Consider the following 22,989-nt stretch of genomic DNA (forward strand, 5'->3'; position numbering starts at 1 on the left):
ATAATAGTTTTCTAACAGAAATTTTAGCTAAAATAATCTACCATGTATATTGGAGCATCAGACCAACAAAAAACGAGATGTATGGTAATCGCTAAAAACAAAATATGATTGTTGAAATTGCGCTTCAGATCTGCTCCTTATTTCTATGATTTGTACTGACCATACTCGATAGTCCTTACTCAATAGAGCTGCTCTTTGTTGACAATTGTGGAAAAAATAATAGTTGCGGCTTTGTTTCTTGTTTCGAGGTAAGAGGGTAGATTGATTATTCGACTCTTTTTATTTTATTTTAATTATTTATTATAATGAAAGTATATATTTGTGTGAGGTATAGAAAAATGGCATAGTTATCAACTTTTTGTGTAGTTTTTACCTATTATTGATTTGTAAAAACTCAATTGAAACCGTTGAAGTGACCCTTAAAGCCCGGTTTTCTTAGGAGTCGGTTTTTTGAACTGCGTAAACCAAATTTGACCATTTCGCATCGGCAGAAACGTGTTAAGCCGGGTTTTCCTAGGAGCAGGTTTTCTGTGCCGCACGCAACGTGATTCGCCCAGCTTGACACGCCGTCCACTCACAAGTAAGAAAAGCAGCATGACTGTTTTCCTACAGAGCGCAATACGCCTCACGACAGCGCTTTACGTCGGGCGTGATTGGCTGACTGCTTCTGGAGTAGTCAAATGCGTCGTGCGCCGCGGTTTTGTCGATACTCTCGTGTGTTTTCTTTCCCTTCCCTTCAAACCGGAGCATGCAGACGACAGAGTAGCTGATGCCATGGTCATATACTATAATATAGCCGACTTGATCTGATGCACCTCGCTAGGAAAACATTAACGTGCAACGTGATTATGTAACACGTTTCAGCCGACGTGAAATTATACATTTTGATTCACGCGGCGCAAAACACCTATTCCTAGGAAAACCCGGCTTTTCATAATCAAGCTATATGCGTTTGTATTTTCCTAGTTTGGTGCATCAGCTCAGGGCGGCTATATAGTATACGGCCGTGGCATCAGCTACTCTGTCGTCTGCATGCTCCGGTTTGAAGGAAGGGGAAAGAAAACACCATAAAAGTGAAAAGATTGGCGAAATGCATGGCACACTTGACTTCTCTGGAAGCAATCCGCCAATCATGCACGATGTAAACCGCTGGCATGAGGCTTGTTGCGCTCTATAGGAAAACAGTAATTTTGCTTTTCTTATTGGTGAGTGGGCGGCGTGTCATGCTTGGCGATTAACGTTGCATGCTGCAAAGAAAACTGAGCTGGTTCTGCGCCACGTGAACCAAATAGGATTATTTCACATCAACAGGAACGTGTAACTTCAGGATGCAACGAAATTGTTTTTTCCTATCATGGCGCATCATCTATTCTGTCGTCTGCACATCCATATATTTTTGCATAATAAAAGAGGGAGACAAAGGAAGGAAAAGAAAACGCAATGAAAGTGAAGAGAAGATCTGTGAAATTCGTGGCACATTTGACTCCTCCAGAAACAGTTGGCCAATCACGCTCAGTGTAAAGTGCTGGCATGAGGCATGTTGTGCCAGCACCTAGGAAAACAGTTGTACCGCTTTTCCTATTGGTAAGTGACGGCATGTTGCACTGGGAAATTCACGTTGCATGCGGCAAAGAAAACTTGGTTTTAAGGCTAAGATTTCGGGGAACAGCTTTGGTATAAAAGACATACCAACTTGGCAAATTTTTACAGACAATAAGTTGCCGGCACGCTGCATTGCCGTTGCCTTCTGGGTTATCGTTCTAGAATGTTCTTTCTGATTAAAAAAATACAGCTAGATGGCGCTGGTGTTGTTTTCTCTTGTTCCTAGCACATCTTTTGAAACTTCCAACTGCCATTTTTTGTCGTAACTGATTCTCTCTCCCTCTCTTTTCTTCCAAATGACGTCACCCCATAGCCATGGCATTTTGAAAGCCGTTGGTGGTAGATATTTTATTTTTTTTGTGATTGAGAGATTGATTTTCACAATATAGCGCGTGGATCTTATTAATTATTGGATATATCGCGCCGAAAAAAAATCATCAGCATAAAAAACAACAGAAACCAACATTAGATTTTTCTATCATCTCTCAGGTTGTGCCTTTATTTAAACAGTGCCCGTATTTTATTTATACCCTGATTCGATTTATTATTTAAACAAGGGTCCCGGCTTCATGGCTTTATTTAAACAATACCCAGGTTTTATTTATACCCTGATCGATTTATTATTAATACAGGGGTCCAGGCTTTATTTAAACCCTGATTGATTTATATTTTATCCAGTTTTTTTTTTTAAACAACAGGAAGTTGTTTATTTAAAAGCGTCTGGATGCCTTATGTTGTTTTTATTATTATATTTAGTAATTATTATGCGCTTGTTTGGTTGCCATTGTTTTTTATGCTGGTGATTTTTTTTTTCGCGCCCGTAATGTGTCTGACAGCCTTGGCGACTTTCAATCGGGTCGTTGGACATGTTTGGCGCCAAAAAAATGTCTGTGGTCCGCAGTTCCAAATCACTCAAGTAGTCTGCGGATCATTTCCAGATCATTTTAATGACCTGTTATTGCTTAAGGTAGCTGTGGAATATTTACAAATCACTTGAGTGAGCTGGGGCACAGTTCTAGATCATTAAAGTGGCCTGTGAAACATTTGCAGATCACTTAAGTGACTACAGCATGTTTGAAATTCCGTGATTGTCCTATTTTCACCAGAGCCACTCATCTAGTCAGTCAAACGTTGTGCAATGAAGAAGGCTTTCTTGGAATCAGTTGCTGAAATTTTCTCTTTTCAGTGTCAAGTCGTGAAAAATGTCTCTCGCCGAAGAGCTTCTAGCTGATTTGGAAGATGTTGGTGAAATAGAGGATGACCAGCTTCTTCAAATGGATGCTCTTGCTCCTGAGGTTGAAGATGTACCCTTGGAGGCAGAGACTTCAGAAAATTCTGTGCGCAATATTGCCAAACTCGGAGATAGTGAGCAGGTATGTGTTGGTTGCATTAAAGCTCGTGAAAGAATCATCACTTTTCACAAATGATTTTATAAATCTTATATTATTGTTAGTTTTTATCTTATTTCCACAAAATCATATTATTGTAATTAGTTTGGGCTGTTTTTTTTTCCTTTCAACTTTGTGGTACGTTTTTCAATAGCTTGGAAGAGTGATGGAGCAAATAAGAGCAAGAAGTAATACAGAACGCAAAGAGGGGAGTAAGTAGATATTTCTAATTTATCTTTTGTGAACATTTTTATGGCATCGCAGTTATTAAATCCTTTAATTTTCAGATTAGCCAAAGGTTGCCCAGTTTAAAGGTATGGGAATATTTAGAGCCGTGATTCCCAATGTGGGACCCATGTCCACACACCTTTGATCAAAAATTCGATTTTTGATCAAAGCAATGAGCATTTATATAAAAATTCATATTTGATTTTAAAAAAATATTTTAGAATTAATGAAAACTAATGTTTGATTTATATGTGAAGATTTATGAATTAATGAAAATCATAACCAATGACATAGCTGCAAGTGCCTCAAATTTCTACTCCTTACTCCCTAAAATTCATTTTATATCCCGAATTTTGGCTGTGATTGGAAGAAAATCCCCTACTTTTTAGGGGGAGAAAAATTATTCCCAAATAATTTACCCAGAAAAAAAGATTGCTGCTTTTGTTTTCAATAGAATTTTCTTAGAATTCCCGCTCGTGAGAACATGGCTTAGATTCATTTCAAATAAACCAATTGGGTAGCTCCAATTCACAAGCATCTAATCAGGATGCTGCATTAGTGTTACATGCAGACTCACTGTTTCATTTTGATCACGACGTTTGAAGTGAATAAACATACTTTTTTCTGCCGAGCAACAGAGAGTTGCAATGTGGTATTCAATCCAAGTGGGGCCCTCTGTCATCATGCGATAAGTGATCAAATATTTTTTCCTCTGAAGACGACACCCATTGTATGTCAAAATACATTAGGAATTTGTGTATTTTTCATGTATTTGCCTTAATCATTGATGACCTTTTTAAATTCTTGGGCAAGGTTTGATCTACTCTTCCACTTCTTGGTGTACAAAAATTCTAATTCAGAAAAAAATACTTGAAAATTAGTACACACTCAAAACAGTGTAACACGAGAATGAAAACAGGTAATAGCATTTATAACAAGCTCATGTATTTGCAGCTTCCCCCTCCTCCTCCATAGTTCAAGTGCCAATGTAACAAGACTGAATTGTGGCACATCAATGCATATCGACATAAAGTCAATGTAAAGTGTTACTTTGATCTTCATGCATTAAAAAAAATATTTTCCCCTGTCATGATAATTGAATTGTTATGAAAGTTATTTACTAATACATTTCATTTTGATACTTGCTTTAGTGTTTGGTCAAGTAGAAGCCGATCCAGAATATGCCTTGATCGTTGAAGCAAATAATCTGGCTGTGGAAATAGACAATGAAATCAGTATGTATACTTCTTTTTCCAAAAATTTTTAGACATTCAATTTTTTATCAATCATTGAAATTCCCATCAGCATACTTTTTTTTTACCCTGCCGAAAAGTAAGCAGTTTCTAATAATCACTAAAAAGTATCAACACCAATGATGGGAAACGAAGCAATATTGTAAATCATGGTGGATTAAAAAACATTCTCATTTAAAAAAAAATGAAAAAAAAGCATTTAATATATGCTGTTTATATTATAAACAGTTAATATGTGAGATTCAGTATTCATATTTACAATTTATAGTCATAATTTTCATTTATAAGTTGGAAAAATAATTTTTATCCTTTATTTCAGTGAAGGATAAAAAATTCAATTTGGCTTCGTTAAATATGGGGGGGAAACAGATTTTTTCTTTTTGAAAGAAAGGTTAGGAAAAAATATGGGGAAATATTTCTAGAAAACAGCCCATATGTTCACTAGGGTGACTAACCGTTGTATAAAGAATTTTTAATTTCTATCCGACACAGCAAGGAAAGGGTGCCAAATGATGTCTTTATCTCACATATAAATTTTTTTTAGGGTGGGTTATCTTCTGCCTCTGGATCGATGTTAGAGAATACATATTTTGAGAAAAAAATTGATTCTTTTCGGTGAGTTGTTACAGTAAGGTTTTAAAAAAGTTAAAATGTGTGTGTATAAAACAAATATAAATTTCATGATCAGAGTTGCCAACTGCTGTGGATTGTCCGTAGTGCTATGGTGTCATTAGCCATCGCTATCATTTGATGCGGGAGAATTCTATAATTTCCAGTATGTATATTAATTATAAAGAGAAAAGGGAAAGGAGCCTGGGTCATTCCATTTCAAATCACCCTGCAAAATGACACTCGTAGTCTCAGATTTCAATTATTTTTTTTTTATTTGTTGCTTTCACCATTCTTATTAACCATATGAAATATTATTTGCATATCTCTAAAACTTTTTGAGAAACAAAATGTTGAAATTTATCGAAAAATGATGCAGATGACTTTTTAGAGGCTCAATTTTTAAGCGGCATTGTTTGAGAAAGTAAATCATAAGTTTTTCAATTTTCAATATATTCAAGTGAAATTTTCACTAAAGTATTCACAAAAACATACATCATATGAATAAAAATAATTCATACACGTACATTTGAAATTTACATGCAAAAAAATTATGTAAACTTTGTTTTTGTGGAATTTTTCGTTAGAAAAAATACAATTTTTCAAACGTATTTTCAGACCAGAGGCGCAGCAGTTACCAAAACAACTTTTATTTTAAATTTCTCCTAAATATATGAAGTAAAATACTGGAGAAAAAAAATGATGGTTTTTTTTATCATTAATATATTTATTCTGTCTCGCAACACAAAATTCATTGAAATAAGACTGGATCGCTCCGATTTGAAATCATTCAACTAGATACTGAAATGTGACCCATCATCCCAGATTCCAATTATTTTTTGTTTATTACTTCTACCATCCTTGTTGACCATGCAAAATTTCATGTACATATCTCAAAAACTTTTTGAGAAAAAAAAATGTTTTCTAACCTCACAAATGACGTCTCTTAGGCTAACCCCACTCAAGCAATATTATTTGTGAAAATATATCATAACTTTACAGATTTGCAATGCATTCAAATGAAATTTGCCCTAAAATGCTTACAAAAAATGTAGATTATGACTAGGAAAGAAAATTTAAACTTTTGCATCAAAAAAATTAAATTGCAAAAAATTCGTTGAAATTGTTTTTGATTCTTTTTATAATAAAAACACAATGGCTCACCTTTGCTTTTTCATTTACAAAAGCTCTCCTGCTTTTCGCACAGCATATTCAGTGACATTGAACTCTTCAGATTTTTTTTCCTTGTTCCATGAAGCAGGGACCAGAGTTAAAACTTTCAGTTTTTCTTGTTGGATGGTTAAACTGAGTCTTATTTCTAATTAACTTTATCAAAATAATTATATCATTTGCTTTCTGTTTAATATCTTCATTAAGTGTGCTTTGAGATTCATTTTCTGGTAATTCTTCAAAAATTTTACAAACCTTTGATTTTAAAGTGTTACAGGCAGATACAACTTTTTTTTTGGCATTGTGTGACTTGCACTGTGGAGCTACCCTATGAAGTTTAATTGGTGACTCTTCTATGTTCTGTAGAGATTAATTTATTTCTTCAAGTGCTTCTTGTTTAGTAATTGACATTTCCAAGTTACTTATCTCTACATTACTATCACTGTTTATCTTTTCACAGTATTCAGTTTCTTCACCTAATTTATTGATGTTTATATTCACTTTGTCCTTACAGGCATGGCATATTTTTTGCCCTGGAATTGATTTTGTACAACCATTTATTTCATTTATACATGAAAAATACAAGTTTGCTATCCTTAAACCTTTTGTATGACATTATTATGACATTTAAAAGGATTAAAGCATGCTTTCGGGTATATTTCATACTTTGGGAAAAAAGCTCTATGATGCTTACACACAGTAGATAAATGTTCAGAAATTGCTCCACTCCTCGAGATCAAAAGATTGATGTCCGATGGGTCCAATGATGTAGTAATGGGTAACAGATTTTTCACTTTTGCATGACATTTTTTATGACAATCAGATCCAGTTTCTTTTCCAGCACTATAAATTTCAAGTGTCTTTTCTGACATTTTGCTTTGAATTACAAAATGATATAAAATATTTAGCTCAAATGGAAATTGTGTTATCTCTGTCTTCAGCAAGATCATAATTGAGACTTGCATCATTTGATGGGGGGGGGGGGGGCAGTTTAATTCTAACACTTTTGTTTTAGTTTTCTCAATGAAGCAGCAGCAGTGACTTTATCATCATCTGTTGGGATGATAAAGTCTTATAATTAAATAACACACCAGCTGCCCTCTGAAGGACAAAGACCAGTGTGCCATAGTTTATATCTTCACAGAAGCTGCTATTATTTTTCACAACCATCATCACAACAAGAAACATCACATCTAATATATCACCACCAGGCATTATATACATTAGGTTTTAAATCTACTCTCTTCCATCTGCCTCAGCTACAACAATGGGGTTGTATCTGATAATTATTTCATTCTTTGTGATTTGATGCCTCATATTCTGGCTTTTTATCAGCAATTTTAAATTATTTCGTGGGAAAAATCTATAGGCCTGTATTAAATATTATAATGTAGAATTTTTTGCCACACAAGTATAACCATTTTATATTTATCATATACATTAAATATATGTTTATTAAAATATATGCTGTAAAAATCAAAGTAATTAAAAAAAATTTAACACTGTTTTGGTAAAATAACTTTATAATTAAACATGTTAAAAAAAACTTCAAAATACATTTATATATATGATTAATAATATTATCTGGATTTATCAAATACAAAATAATTCTTTATGCAAAAATATAATATTGGATTACAAAAGTTTACCTTAAAAAGTTTATTTATTACGAGGGAAAAGTTTACAAAAATGATGTTTCTTTATTTTTATCATATTTCAAATAGCTTGAAAATCTTTCTTGCATAGCTCTTCGAATTTCAGCATAGCTTTTCGAGACTGTTTGGTTTTTTATGAAGCTTTCTCTCAGATTTTTGTATAATGTGGCTGAAGCTCCTGTCACATTCTTGACCACCCTTTCAACAGCTTGTGTGACATAGCAGGCTTAGTAAAGGTAGTTCCCCTTTGGCTATTTGGATGGCAAATAGTTGGATGTCTTCGTCAAGTATAGATTTCAATATTGGTGGATCAGATATATTCTCCTTCTTCCAGTCAATGAGATTAATGTAAGATGATGCATATCAAATTTTACAATAAGAAGTTAAAACAATTGGAGTCTATTTTTCTGCATGCTGCCAGTTCACGGATGTGCAGTTTAGAGTCAGTCAGCATTGCGGATCAAGGTGTGTGAAGTAACTGTTTCTTTGAATTACAGGATATATTTTTCCTTTCAGTTCTGTGGGCAAATACCTAGTTGCAGTAATTGAGTTTGAACAGGTATTTCACTCCATATTTACAAAAAGTTTGAATTGTGTGATAGCAAACCAAGTTGGAGTGTAAATCGTGGTGACATTAGTAAGAACATTAGAAGAAGGACACTGTAAGAATTACTAAGTTTTTCAGAAGGAAATTCCATGGAAACATACAAACAAAGAATTCAATTCGCACGAATTAGCCATCGTGCATGAGACATTTTGCCTTTTGATTTGTTTGCTAAATCATTAAGAAATATGCCCATTGAAACTGCTGAAACTATTCTGTACAAATATATTTGGTCTGTGCTAACACCTTGAACAGGAAACTTGGGTAACTGTCTTGAAATACATTGAAACGAAACAACAGGCTTTTTTCCCCCAATTTCTAGATTTTGCAGATTCTCCCTGAAAATGTTTTTGATCCCGATGTGCTATCGTCAATATGTAGAAACAAGTGTCAAAAGGGTAATTCATTCATATTTAGGCAGATAGTCCACTGCAGCAGCTTATCTAACCTTTTTTCAAGCAGGCGTATGACACTTCCAGATTTACCTATGTTCACATTAGTTCCATCACACCCAACTGCTGGTGAAGACTTCATGGATATTTCTGATTTTAGGAAGAAATTGAAGATTGCTTGTTCTATGCATTCAAATGCTCCAGAAGCTGATGTAATATAACTTAAGAACGTCGACTCTGGTTCCATTATCAGTGAAATATGCTCTTCAAGAATGTTTTGTCTATACATTTTCCAGTCCTTTTCTGTTATAATTAAAGTTTCCCCCCCCCCCATCGAAGTATAAAGCTTCTATCTGTAGGACTTTGTCTTCCGTGGCCAATTTCCATGCTATAATTCGTTTCTAGTGAAGCTTATTTTTATCAGTAATTTCTTAAGTGCAAGTGTGAAGAATTGCTGAAGCAATAGCTGCCCCAGCTCTGTCTGATACTCAGCATTTATCGCAGGTTCTTGAAAGTAAAGCTAGTCTACTGCAGTGTTTGTAACTGTGGGCATATTGACAGCAGCTGCCAACGTTGAGGCTTGTGAATGTGACTGGAATACATTGTCACTGTCTGATTTACCAGATTCAGATGAACTTGACACATTAAGCTTCTGTTCTGTGTGTTTTCTTTTTGAGGTTGAAACTGTGATTTTTGCTTTAGTGTTTTCCTTCTCAAAGTTTTTGTTATTTTATTCGTTGTAACAATATCTACAGTTCTGATCACCATTCTTCCAGAGGTTCATTGGTTAAGATGCTTTTCTCTGACAAGTAATTTTTTGTGTCTGGGACGTTTGTGCACTTATTGATTTTCTTACACTTGCAGGATGAAATGCCTAACAATAATTTACTGTGAAACTCTTCTAATTTCCTCTTCAGTATTTTAGGGTGCGGTTTTAAAAGACTTGCACATTTTTCAGATGATATGCCTTAAATATCGTTTTCACTAATTTATGTTGGACAGGAGGAATGGAAGCTCTTGACCATATTTCTTCAATTTTTGCCACAATAATGTCCTCTATTTTTTTATATGTGGGTTCTTTATTAGTTTCCTTATCACATTTTATCTTATGGCAGTTCGACTTACAGAATTCCATAATATTTTCATAGGCTAATAACATATTGCATTTAATGTCACTTGAATCACCAAATAATGAACATTTTCAGTTTGAATGAGTGATCCATGGTAAAAGGGTAAAGGGATGCAAACGAGCGTGTGACACAACCTCGCCTTATTGCAGCCGGAGTTATACTGGACGCGTGGGTGGAGCTTGTGCATGCTTAGTCTTTCAAGACTCACCCACTCTACCCCTCACACGGACATGACACATTGTATGTATTTGAAGAAACTAACATTAATTGTTCAGAACCCTAACTGAGGGGAAACTTACCTAGGAAATATATATATATATCAAAAAAATTAAAAAATTGATATCAAATTGGCAGTTAAACCTATCTGAATGTAAAAGAAATTGTGTTCTGTTAAAAAAAATTCAGTGATTTTCGATTGTCTGTCTCTTTTTTTGTTATTTTTCGTGAGAAAGTCATTCACTTTTTGCAAGCAAATAAATGAATCTGTTAAATTCTGTTGCTAAATGATTACTAAATTCTATTGTTCAATGCTGAATGTTGAATTCTGTTGCTGAATGCTGAATTCTCATGCGAAATGCTGAGTTCATCACTAGATGAATTCTATTTCTAAATGCTATTTTTTTAATTTCCCTCATTCCCGAAAACTTTCCCTTAACTCAAATTTATCTTCCTTTAAGTCAAAATTCTAATACTAAAACTCGGAAAAGGTTCTGGGGCTAGATTAAAACTTCAACTTGAACAGATATTTGAGTTAATAGAGTTTGACTTTTCACGAATTGACTCTATTTGTATGACATGTTTCCTTTGGTGCAAAGCATTTCATCATGTGATAAACTACTGATTTTTCATGTCTGGGGGGAAATGGTACCAATGACATCCAAAGAAAAACAATTAAAAGTTTAAAAATTTACAAATGATATACTTGTACGTTTGTGATCATTTTTGTTTTATACAAGCACTAGTTGCAACAACAAGGAAACTGGCATAATGACTGCATTCAATTGAGTTTTCAATTTTCTATGGAAGTGTACTTATTGGAGTACTCATTGGAGACTTGCATAATTCAAACTTTTTTGTTGGCCCGATTGAGCTTCGAATTAACCAAGTTCGGCTGTATATATCTTATGTGACAACAGTGCAGTAAATCAATTGGTCATTTAAAAATATTTTAGGTTTTTTTTGCACTAATCATTTTTTTAAACATTTTTCTTCTTTGTGATTCGGACATATATATATGCATATATATATAAACTGAACACCCTGTGCTATATATACCCCAATACATTTTTTCATTCCAGATATCATTCACAAATTTAGCAGGGACAAATATTCAAAACGATTTCCAGAATTGGAATCCTTAGTTCCAGGTGCACTTGAATATGTATCTACTGTGAAGGTGAGATTTCTTTCTGATTTGTGTTTTTAACAGTCGTTTATGTATGGATAGCTTGTATGCGTTTTTGGTATACTGCTGTATCATTTACATTGTGAAACAGGGTTTCTTTACCTTTTTCTACCCATGGCCCTTTTAGGACCATATTTTCTTCTTGTGGGCCCCTGTTTTATTCAGAACCCTTCTTCCCATCCACCCTTATCCAGAAGCAAAGGCAAATTTATGATTTTGAGATTTCGATGTCTTACTCTTGTTTAATTTTGTTTCTTACCCATTCCTCCTAAACTGAACACCCTGTGCTATTACCCCATTAACGTTTAAATACCCCCCCCCCCATAAATTCGCCTCTGTCTATAGCAAGACTTATCACTTATTGGATTGAATAATTATGTAAATTTATAGACAACAAAACTTTCATAAATAATGTTTATCTTTGGACTCTTGTGCTTCAGTGAGCTTCCCTTTGGATGTTTTATGCAGGCCATCTTGGCATTGTGGGGATCCCCAGTGATGTTCTGGGGCCGCAATAGCTGGAAGTAACAGTTTACAAATTTGCGTGCATACTCTAAAAATTTTCGGTCATTGAACTAGACCTCATCGTGCAGGCTCTCTATGGACATGAAGATCCTGGGGTCATGCCTGGATGATTCTGTGCTAAAGGGGAGGCCCAGGTTCTTTGGGCAGTTCTAGCAGGTTCTGAAAGTAGCAATGCTTTTCCCCCCACCATATTTCACTTAAAAAGCCTGATTTCTTTGCATTCAAATTTATTTTTTTACAGCTATCGGGGGGGGGGGGCTGACTTTCAACCACCTTTCATGGCTTCCCGTCCAATTCATTTATTCCTGTGGCTCCCCCTGCAGTATCCCAGGACAGCAAGGGTCATATGGGCCCCAGTTGAGAACTTTCTGTGGTTTAACACATTGACTGCAATCTTGTGCAAGTGCGGGATGTGGCGTTATTGCCAAAGAGCCAATCACATGCGGGCACATGGTGTGAGGTGATGTGTTAGGTATCAGCCATGCACTGCCACCATAAAAGGTGCGCCTCAATGTTCATTCTCCAGTTCAATTGTCATTGTACATTCTACAATCTACTTCTATGTCAGGGCAATGTATCGTTTTCTGTGCATTTCCTGGTTTATTTTTTGGTTACTTAACATTGATGCATTAGTGGATGACAATAAAGAAAGACAAGTTTTTTTCCACTTAAATCATTTATTAACAATACAAATTTTCTAAACTTACATTTAAGATGTTTTAGGATTTAACAATGCAACAAAACAAATTTTTCTTCAGAATGTTGACATTGAAAATATCACAGATTGTGATTGAAACGTTCTCATTGGATCGATCCGGCAGGTACCCTTTAAGACTTTGTATTATCACAGAGTTCTCACAACCTTTGTATTTGGATGAACCGTTGAAGAGCCCGGAGCAATTCCCTACTGCGCAGGTCCAGCAAGAAACTGTGTTGACAAGTCCAGGGAGGACACAGACACATCCCAAAGTTAGTCAGTAATTTTGCATCCTAGATGAGAGGGTGTCCCTTCGAGCTTTCACATGAAGACCCTTGGATAGGTAGAGAGAGACGACGACCAGGAGGAGAAGCGATGCTACTCTGACAGCGCGAAAGCAAGAAACTGGATCTTCAACACATGTCTGGAAGGAGAGTAACCCTTCACACTAAACAAAGTGGGACAAAACACCTTGGCAATGAAATCAAATGTAATCATACCCAGCACACTGCTGGTATATGAGAAAAATCTTTTCATCATCTACTATCAAGAGAGCAAATCAAAACTGAGAATTGACGGCACTGAAATTAAGGTAGACCTTTTAACAAACATCTCATTTGCATATTTATATGGAATGAAATATTATTACACAACTATGACACATAGAAACTGGCAACACAAAAAACATAAACATTGGAGACCTGGCTGGGGTCTACAACATTAGAGCCTGTAGTAAAATGAAGATTCTCATGATATTATTGACCATAAAAGTGGTTCATGGTCCACAAACAGCATGGAGGGAAATATTGAATTTTTCAGGTATAATTACATTTACAAAATAAATCTATATTGCACAAATATTACATCTTCTCTGAGGTCGACAGTGCCGCTCCACTGGGTTCCCACCGGTGATCCTCAGGACCCCCCCCCCCAGTATAGTATCATCGATTTATGAGCCCCTCGTGTTACACAGTAACTATCAACACAACCTCACATGACTGGCTAATGTGTTAGTATAATTTGCAGACATCACTGTATATATAGCTTTTAAATTTTTGTTTGTGAATTTTAAATTGCAATTGACATTAAAATTCAAAGTGTTTTAACATCTACATATACTATTCATCTTGTTTTTAGGAGCTTGGGAATGAACTAGATAAAGCAAAAAACAATGAAATCCTTCAGGAATTTCTTACTCCCGCCACAATCATGGTGGTGAGTGTTACTGCATCTACAACACAAGGGTAAGATAGTCAATCTAAAATATTTTCTTAATTCTTTTACTCAATGTTTTTTTTTACGCAGGGCATCCTGTAAGTCCTGATTCTGGCTTTTTCTCATCAATTGTTCGTTGTAGAGGTATGGTTCTAATTTAGAAAAAAACACTCAAAATATGTTCAAAAATCACTCTGTATCAGTTTCGAGAGTGAAAATACAGTGTCATAAAATAAAAAGTATAAATGTTTATCCAGTCCCTTTGTGTCCTCGAACTTTCAATTGGAAAGTTGTTGCACTGTGTCTCATGCAACCAACAAAAAAAAAATCTATTTTTTAAGTGCAAAATGAATTCAAAAATAAGAGAAAAGTTGGAAAAGAACAGCATAAATAGAGAAAAAATCATTGCCATTAGTTTATTTACTGTTTTCTAGCTTTTGTTCGATTTTTGAATTCAGATATCGCAGTGAATATTACACTTAGAAGGAATTGTTTTGTTGGCCACGGGAGACACAGTGCAACAGCTGTTGGGAGCCCAAAAGAGCTGCATGAAAATTTGGATTTTTTACTTTATGACACACTGTATTTTCACTCTTCAAACTAATAGTGACTTCTTAACACATTTTTAGCATTTTTTAAAATTAGAACCATTCCTCTCCGCGACGAACAGTTGATGAGAAAAAGCCAGAATCAGGACTTACAGGACATCCTATAGTTTTTATGCTGTAATTAAAGTTATGCTTTTCATTTAAACAATTCTTTGGCGGCTAATGATAGTGATGCATGTCAGTTCATGTAATGAAAATTGAGTAATTGTGTGTATCAATAAAACTTGGTGTGCTCTTTTTCCCTTTTCGCAGGCAGTTTCTATCAAAAGAAGAGCTGGGCATCATATTTGAGGCCTGTGACATGGTGAGGAATGTCTCATTTCAGCTTAATATATATGATTAAAGATAACTTAAAATGAAATATCGTGTATCGCGTGCATGTGTATGTGTACATTTTGCATGTCACTGATAAGGTAGCTTGTTGCACCCAGACACCAGCATAATTCCTCAAAGGTTTTTCAATCGGGCATGCATTTTTTCAGAAAACGCTCCCTGTGTTGTCTTCAATGTACTGCTGCAATACAAACAGTGAACCGCTAGATGGCACCGTCATTGAACACGAAGTGCTGGTTTTACTATTTATTGCCATTCCTATTGTAGAAAGGATGGCTGGGGTTTCTCAAATCAGAAAAAGGCAGATATGCATTACATGCAAGGTGCTGTGGATGAGAATGCTAGGAAATCTCAAAGATTGCAGTGGGAGTGTTTTCTGATGGAATGACCCTAAAAGAATCACTGAGGTATAAATATGATACACCATGAATGTATATACAGGGTGTATTGATTTACCCTTTATCTACAACCGTTTGTTGTAAATGTATGGTTACACTTTAAAAATGTTCAAAATGTGTTCATATATCACCACTCTGTACTAGTTTGAAACTGGAGTGAAAATATAGTGTCACAAAATAAAAAATTAAAATTTTTATATGGACGCCCTGTTCTAAAACACACAATTAGGAAGCTATTCTGTCTCTTCCGAGAACAAAAAAAAAATTCTCATGCAATATTCACTGAGATGTTTAAATTCAAAAATTGTCGGAAAATTTGGGAAAGAACAGCATTATCCATGCCTTTTTCCCCTTGCTCATGCTGTTCTTTCCCAACTTTTCGAATTCAAATATCTCATCAAATATTGCACTTATAAACATGCAATTTTTCTTGTTCGCCTCAGGAAAGACATGGCAACAACTTTCCAATTGAAAGCTAGAGAACATGGGAGCCATTTAAAAATTTAGATTTTTCATTCTATGACACATTGTATTTTCACTCTGATAAATTATTATCTGATGGTTATAAACTGATGCAGGGTGATTCTTGAACATATTTTCAGAATTATTCATGTTGGAACCATACCTTTATGATGAGTGGTTGATGAGATAAAGGCTGCATTAGGACACACTCGTTTGACTTGGGTAAGTAAGTAGTAAGAAAAGTAGCTTGAAATATCAGCAGGGCCGGGAACTAGAGAGGGGTGGCAGTTTTAGCAAGGGAAGAAAGAACATTGGTATAAAATTCTCAAATTTTACAGTTGTGGGGATGGCAAAATCATGTTTGCCCTGGGCGGCAGAAATTCTAGTTATGGCCCTGATTTCAGTAATATGAAAATTATTTTCATGGCCTCCTCAATGGGTTAAAATAACAGGGCTCCGGCACCAGATTACATTTGCGATATTATCTATAATAAGTTTGCATTGTAAATTAACTAGAAAGAAAGCTATGAAAACTCTGTGCTTTTGTAATCGTGATCCATTACTTCCCCCCCCCCTTCTCGATGCTTCTACCGTGAATTTTGAGGGGGGGGGGAAATCCTGTATACAAAAAATTATGCAATTAAGGTAAAATTTTGAAGTATGCCTTGAAACTGAATTGTAATTTCCTTTATTTTCTCATTCAAGGCTATCCAATTGAACAATCATAAGCTGGAAATATATGCCTACGTCGAGTCAAGAATGTCCTTCATAGCACCAAATCTGTCTACAATTGTGGGGGCATCTATCGCAGCCAAACTTATGGGTTTGTAAATTAAATACCTAATTATTTCAAAACTATTTCCTTATAGAGGTTCCCCCTCATTAATTATAACTAAGTTTTTATTGTTTGTCAGTTCTAGTTCATTGTTATAAAAATATTGGTGTTTTTTTTCTTAAGTAGACCGCCCATTATTTATTGAAAAGCATGTTTGAAATTCATGAATTTTTCCATGTGCGATTGTTCAGTTTGGTTGTGTGTGTGTCACTAGCATTCATCCAGCTTTCTAATGCTTGTTCATGCAAATTTTTTATTCAATCTTCTAGGTGTTGCTGGTGGCCTCACAAATTTGTCAAAATTACCTGCTTGTAATATATTAGTGCTTGGTGCTCAGAGACGCACACTAGCAGGCTTCTCAACCACCGCAGTGATGCCTCACACCGGTTTTGTCTACTTTACTGATATAGTACAAAACACGCCCGTGGTATGTGTTTTGTTTCATTCTTTACCATGAAAATTTGAATTACCTTTATTGGTATATAATATTCCCTATATATTAAGGTGAAAGTGATAAATTTCCATTAACGCTTATGCATTCATGATTTTTCGCAGACACTGGGGGGGGGGGACAAAAAATTTTCATATAAGAGGAAAGACGTTAAAATCAGTGGTTTAAAATGCGTACTTTTTTTATACAAGCGAGATTGTTAATTGGCTGTAAAAGAGGGTTGACCATTAAGAGGGTTTTTTATTATATCTACTCAATAAATTGCCTGGAAAATTTGTGTAGGTGTTTGTTTTTTCCCTCTAAAATCTGATTTGTGTTTTAGGATCTTAGGCGCAAAGCTGCGAGACTGGTTGCTGCGAAATGTGCTATTGCTGCTCGTGTGGATAGCTTTCATGAGAATCCAGATGGAGACATTGGGCATAACCTGAGAGAAGAAATTGAAAGAAAGTTGGACAAATTACAGGAGCCTCCACCAGTGAAGCAAGTGAAACCGCTTCCTGCACCGATCGACCAACCTCATAAGAAGAGGGGAGGCAGAAGGTGAATTTTTTCCTCCTTTTTTTAAATTGTGCCGCCCTTCTGTTTTTGTTTTTTTTGTCCTTTTTATTCCTTAAATTGGCGTTACATTCACTGTTTCTGCTCTCTAAGGGAAAGGGGTTAGCATTCAAAATTTAAATGACAGTAAAATCAATTCATCCAAAAATTATACAGAAAATTTTTCTGTGAATATTCTTTTTCGAACAGTTCCAGGTATTCTTGTAAAGTTATTCCACTCTTTCACTAATTAGAATTAGATCTATAATACCATAGATAATAATTCTTAAACCCACATTATTTTTCTGCACTTCTGCAAAGCATATGATAAAGTTCCACACCATAAATTGAAAACCACACTTTAACGAACACGTCAGATGGGTGAAATATTATGAGCTGACTGCTCATTGTTTCCAGGAAAGCCATAAATTTAGTTTTAGTGATGTTGATGCAACAAAACGTGAAAGCATTAGATCTTTTGGACTTTTTGAAGTTGTATACATAAAATCATTCAAAAACATCTTAGTTTTCACCAACAAATGCAAGCCTGGTATTCCTTCACAGGAAAGGGGTTTGCTGTGGTAGTTGAGTGGTCATAGTGATGAAACCTGCATCATGAATAACCTGGTGTGAACTCCACAAACATCCCACAATGGTGGTCGGCAGAATTTGATTTTCTGTGGTTCTCAACTTCGGGGACCAAATGTGAGTCGATCTCCCGGTCAAAAGTCGCACCGCAGAGAACTACAACAGTAAAAATTTTCAATCATTACACTTCATTTCTGAAATATACATTGCAGCACTGAAAAATCAGACACAACACCAGGTATGCACTCAAGTCTATTCAGTACACTCACTTAGTTCCAGACTGCGTCACATGGAGCTACGCTGGAAGAGATCTCTGCAACAGGTTAAGTCTGGTGGCAGAGATTGCTGGCATTCATTCATTCAGAAGATGAGATTCATCACAAGAGAAAAAAACTTAAAAAGTATCAAAAAATAGCAATCAACCAATAAGAGCATTTTTTAGCCAGCGAGAGACTCATCACTTCATTTGTTCCTTGGCATTTAACTACCCATATTTTCTTATGTCTAAATCTGCAAATTAAAACATAAGAATTTCTTAGTGCAGTTTGCATACTGCTACGTCTTATCTGCAACTTCTCTTTTTTTGTGACCCAGTGGAATCAATAAATATTTTGAAGTTATAATTAGTAAAAAAAAATTAAGTTTTATAAGCGTTTATTGATGTGAGGGGAAAAGGTGAATTTTTTTTCTACAAAATGTTACAAACAACCCCCTTCCATTAATTAAAATTTTCAGTATTGACAAATGAAATTTTCGCATAGGGATTTCACATTGCTGTGTAGTATACAATGATACTTTTTCCTTGAAGTCGGGGAAATTGGCATCTGCAGATTATAACTTACGCAGGAGAATATGGTATCTGATCTGTTGTTGCATTTGTGAAGCCTTATCCAGTTTCTGATGACATTAAAATAAAGGGAGGGGAAATTTTTTTATAGTTATTTACTTTTCTCTTTTCTTTCCAGAGTAAGAAAGATGAAGGAACGTTATGCAATTACAGAATTCAGGAAGCAAGCGAACAGAATGAATTTTGGAGAGGTGAGTTACAATTGATAGATGAGATATTATCACACAAAAATAAATACATTGGACTCAATAATCCAGCCCATCCAGTAGTCTGGCATTTTTAGGCAGCTTTTCTTCTAGAATTGAAGTGGAAATGATGTCACACTGCATGTCTGCGCGCAGAAATTTATATTATTCAATTGAGCTTTGTCAACTAACTTCCAGCAATCTGACGATTTTGGTAATCTGGCAAAATATCGCCAAAAAATATATATATTATAATACTCTGCCCATAAAAAAAAAGATTACGATCGGCTTATCTATTGTGGTTCTATCAATTGTGATATCACAATGTAAGCTATTCCATTTATTTGCAACCCTATTAGAGAAAAACTCTCTTCAACACCACAACCTGGAATTGCATCTTACCAATCAATACTGGTGACCCCCCTTGTTGAAGCAGTTGATTAACTGTGTATTAATAACTTGTGGTCCATCCTGTTCCTCCTGTGTATTTTGAACACTATCATATGCCAGACACCTGCATTCTTCCAATATAAACATATTCAAGAAATCAAGTCTTTCTTCATAGCTCAAGCCTTGTGTGTCAACCAAGTCTTTATCTCTCTGTAGTTATGGTTTCCAAAACCTTACAGCGTACTCCAGCGCTGTATGAACTAAGCCTTGGAAAAGCGGAAGAATGACATTAGGAGAATGCAAAGTGACATTTTTTGGAAATGAAACCAAGCATTGTATTTGCTTTTTTGACCACTACTAAACAGTGTTCGGAAAATCTAAGCCACTTGTCAATGAGAATTTAATTTGAATAATCATTTGCGATTTAGCAGTTGAATCTTGAAAAAATTTTGTGAGAATAGATTGGATTGTTTTTTTTTACGGAACTGAATGGCTTGACAATACCCAAGTTTTAACTTGATTAGCACATCAAATTTTTTAATTTTTTGTTAATTTGTTTAAATTTTTAACGTATTTTTCTGAACTATGCAGTATTCCTCTGCATTACCCAACTTGCTGTACAACTAGAGACACCAGTTTTTTCAATGTTGAGGTCTGGTCTGTTCTCCTGGCATGTCCAGAAAAACAAGGTTTAATATGAATCGCATATGCATATTCAGCTAATTTAATGAGATTTTAAAATCCAGATATTTAAGAATTTCCTGGTATCTGTGACTTCTACTTGAATTTCCCAGCATGCCGGAAAATATGGGTATTTCTGCGACGCTGGTCTTTCTCTCTGTTTCTCTCATGCTGGCTAATGTGAAGGAAATGCGATATATTTTGCTGTAGTACGTTTTCAAATCGTCATTGATGTATATATGTATCACTAGTATTATAATGAAAGATCTCCATCTTTAAATACGATTAACATTGTGGTAATTGAATGACAGTCTTTTAAGTCATGAGCTTGAGTTGGCTTACAATGGCCCTACAGCCCGAAAAAACTTTATACCTTTCAGCTGACAATGAGAAGCTTAATGTGTAGTGTTAGCATAGATGCCAGTACTTCCAATTTACCCAGAAGCCTTCCGATTTTTTATTCTTATCTAAATCTTCCGGAAACCATACTTTCCTTTATCTTTATAGGAAAATTCCGCAAATTATATTTTGCAGAAATTGAAAATCCCAGAAGAAAATCCCTCAGTCCTTGCAATCTCAGAGTGCCCATGTTTTCTTGAGAAAAATATAGGATATTGTTAATTATAGCCAAAACTGAGCAAAGTTTCCAATTATTGCTGCAATCTCAAAAAAAAAAAAAAATTCAACTAGGAGAAATGAAGTGCTCTTGCCAAGCACAGGGAATTAAAATTGATTCCATGACGAAAGAAAACCATTTGACATGATAAATACGTGAGGTGAGTATTCATGTTCATAATAATCAGCCTTGATTTCAGTTAAGGATAAAAATTCGAGTAGGCTTGTTGAAATATATGGGAAGAAACAGGACAATTTTTACTTTTCAAAAAAGTCGGGGTCGCCAGGATCAGGAAAATATAGGAATGTTCCTGGAAAACAGATCATACACAGTCACACCAAAAAATACCCAGTTTTTATTGGGGATTTTATTTGTATGAGTTGTTTTTCTTCACCAACAAAACGTTTCGTTGTGGGACAAACCACAGATTTTTCAAGTCTGGAAAACGGTATTTAATTGATAGTAATTATATTATATATATATGTATTTTCTTTTTTTAATACCAAGCACAACTCCAGTCTATTGTCATGGGCAATTTACTATCGGTTGAGTTGTACCGAAAGTGTGAGTGTGTACTTAACAGTCTGAGTACATATATGGTGTTGTGTGAATTTTTAATGGTGCCATCCATGTTTTAGAAGTGAAGTGTGATGTTTGAATATTTGTACCTTTTGCAGGCCTGTTGCTCTCTGTGGCGAGACTTTTTAACATGGAGATTGGCTCTCACATTCATGCTTCGAAGTTGTGAACCATAGAAAACCAACTTCAACCAATCACCACTGTGGCAGCGGCCGGGTTTGAACCCGGGTCCTCGCAATGCGAGTCCATCACTCTGACCATTCAACCATCAAAGCTACAGTTATGTTATTGTGTGATTAATTTCTTACCTTTTTTTTCTTTCTCTTTCTCTGCACCGGGAAGATTGAAGAAGATGCATACCAAGATGATCTTGGCTTCAGCTTGGGGCAAGTTGGCAAAACAGGGGCTGGTAGAATAAGAGCTCCTCAGATTGATGAGAAGACTAAAGTCAGAATCTCAAAGACATTACAGGTATAAAAATTCTTCAAGTCTGAATCTTGTACATAAAAATTTGTATGTATTTCTTTTTTAAAAAATTGACGAGCCTGTAAATTTTTGTGTCTATTTTTAACCATAGAAAAATCTGCAGAAGCAGCAGGTTTGGGGTGGAAGCACTTCAGTTCGCCGGCAGATCTCGGGAACTGCATCCAGCGTAGCATTCACACCTTTACAGGTGAGCCGAATTATTCAAGATTTTTACATTAATTTGTTTTGCATGCATGAAATTCAATTGGAATCAAATACAAATGTATGTTTTATCGATATTTGCTCGTTACTCATGCCATGAATTTTCATGAAATGTACTCATTTCTTTCAGGGCCTGGAGATCGTCAACCCTCAGGCAGCCGAAAACAAAGGAGATGGTGGAGCCAAATACTTTTCTAACACAGCTGGGTTTGTCAAAGTAGAAAAGAAAATCTAGTAAATCTAGTCCTGGTGTATGTTGTTTGTTGTGCGTGATCCATTTTAAGACTGTTGTACATTTGTTTTGTTAAAATTCATTTTTAATGTCATGATAAAATGAAGATCATCTGATTTAGAATTTTGTGAATTCATGTGTCGATCCAATTCTCTATAACATAGGTGCACAACCTTTTCAGTCCACAGGCCAGAAACTTTTTAAAAAAGTGTGGCCATATGACCCGTATTTTATCGGATGTTCTCATAATTTTGGCTGTCCCTACTTTTTTTTTTTTATAAAAGGCTCTTTTCTTCCCTTATTTTCAGAAAAGTTTGGTTGATTAAGATTATTTTCGTGGCTTTATAAATTATATTATGGTATTTATGACTAATTATCATATAAATATTTGTCCAACATACGTTTCTTTGGTGAATTACATTTTGTCTTGCAATATTCATCATTTTCCTGCGATTGGGCATTTTTCAGCAATTTAAGCAATAGTTGGCAACTTCACTTAGCTTTGACAATTATTACTTTGATTTTAATTGAGAACACTTTACCTTTGAAAATATTTTCGACTGCAACTAGCAACTTCACTCACTTCTGACAATTTGTCTGTAATTGGCAACTTTATCTGCCTTTAACAATTTCTTCAGCTGTTATTAGCAACTGTACTTGCCTTTGACAATTTCTTTGATATGCCCGTAT

The 22,989-nt window shown here is 35.2% G+C and overlaps 1 protein-coding gene across 2 annotated transcripts; it reads left to right on the top strand.

Annotated features, from left to right (window-relative positions):
• Positions 1–157: 157 nt before the first annotated feature.
• Prp31 (pre-mRNA processing factor 31) lies at positions 158–22,415 on the top strand. Of its 2 annotated transcripts, XM_089251468.1 has the most exons (14): positions 158–248; positions 2,789–2,975; positions 3,145–3,202; positions 4,370–4,453; positions 11,330–11,427; positions 13,796–13,902; positions 14,734–14,785; positions 16,380–16,497; positions 16,779–16,936; positions 17,283–17,500; positions 19,048–19,120; positions 21,723–21,851; positions 21,958–22,053; positions 22,198–22,415. In XM_089251468.1, exons 2-14 carry the CDS (start codon positions 2,805–2,807, stop codon positions 22,300–22,302), a joined length of 1,467 nt encoding a protein of 488 aa, XP_089107594.1. In that variant the 5' UTR covers positions 158–248; positions 2,789–2,804; the 3' UTR covers positions 22,303–22,415. The 2 variants fall into 2 exon arrangements, with proteins under 2 accessions (XP_089107594.1, XP_089107595.1); XM_089251469.1 differs by lacking the exon at positions 158–248 and having other exon boundaries at positions 2,782–2,975.
• Positions 22,416–22,989: the final 574 nt, after the last annotated feature.

The sequence above is a fragment of the Pholcus phalangioides genome, unplaced genomic scaffold, assembly GCF_987345545.1.
Source record: "Pholcus phalangioides strain wild (caught in Gottingen) unplaced genomic scaffold, Ppha-v1.0 ptg000027l_1, whole genome shotgun sequence".
NCBI classification, from domain to species: domain Eukaryota; kingdom Metazoa; phylum Arthropoda; class Arachnida; order Araneae; family Pholcidae; genus Pholcus; species Pholcus phalangioides.

Excerpts from the sequence above, each read along its gene's own strand:
- Prp31 (XM_089251468.1), top strand. The coding sequence starts at position 2,805 with ATGTCTCTCGCCGAAGAGCTTCTAGCTGATTTGGAAGATGTTGGTGAA. Across the intron at positions 13,903-14,733 it reads ACTGCATCTACAACACAAGG|GCAGTTTCTATCAAAAGAAG; the intron begins GTAAGATAGTCA and ends CCCTTTTCGCAG. Across the intron at positions 21,852-21,957 it reads GAATCTCAAAGACATTACAG|AAAAATCTGCAGAAGCAGCA; the intron begins GTATAAAAATTC and ends TTTTAACCATAG.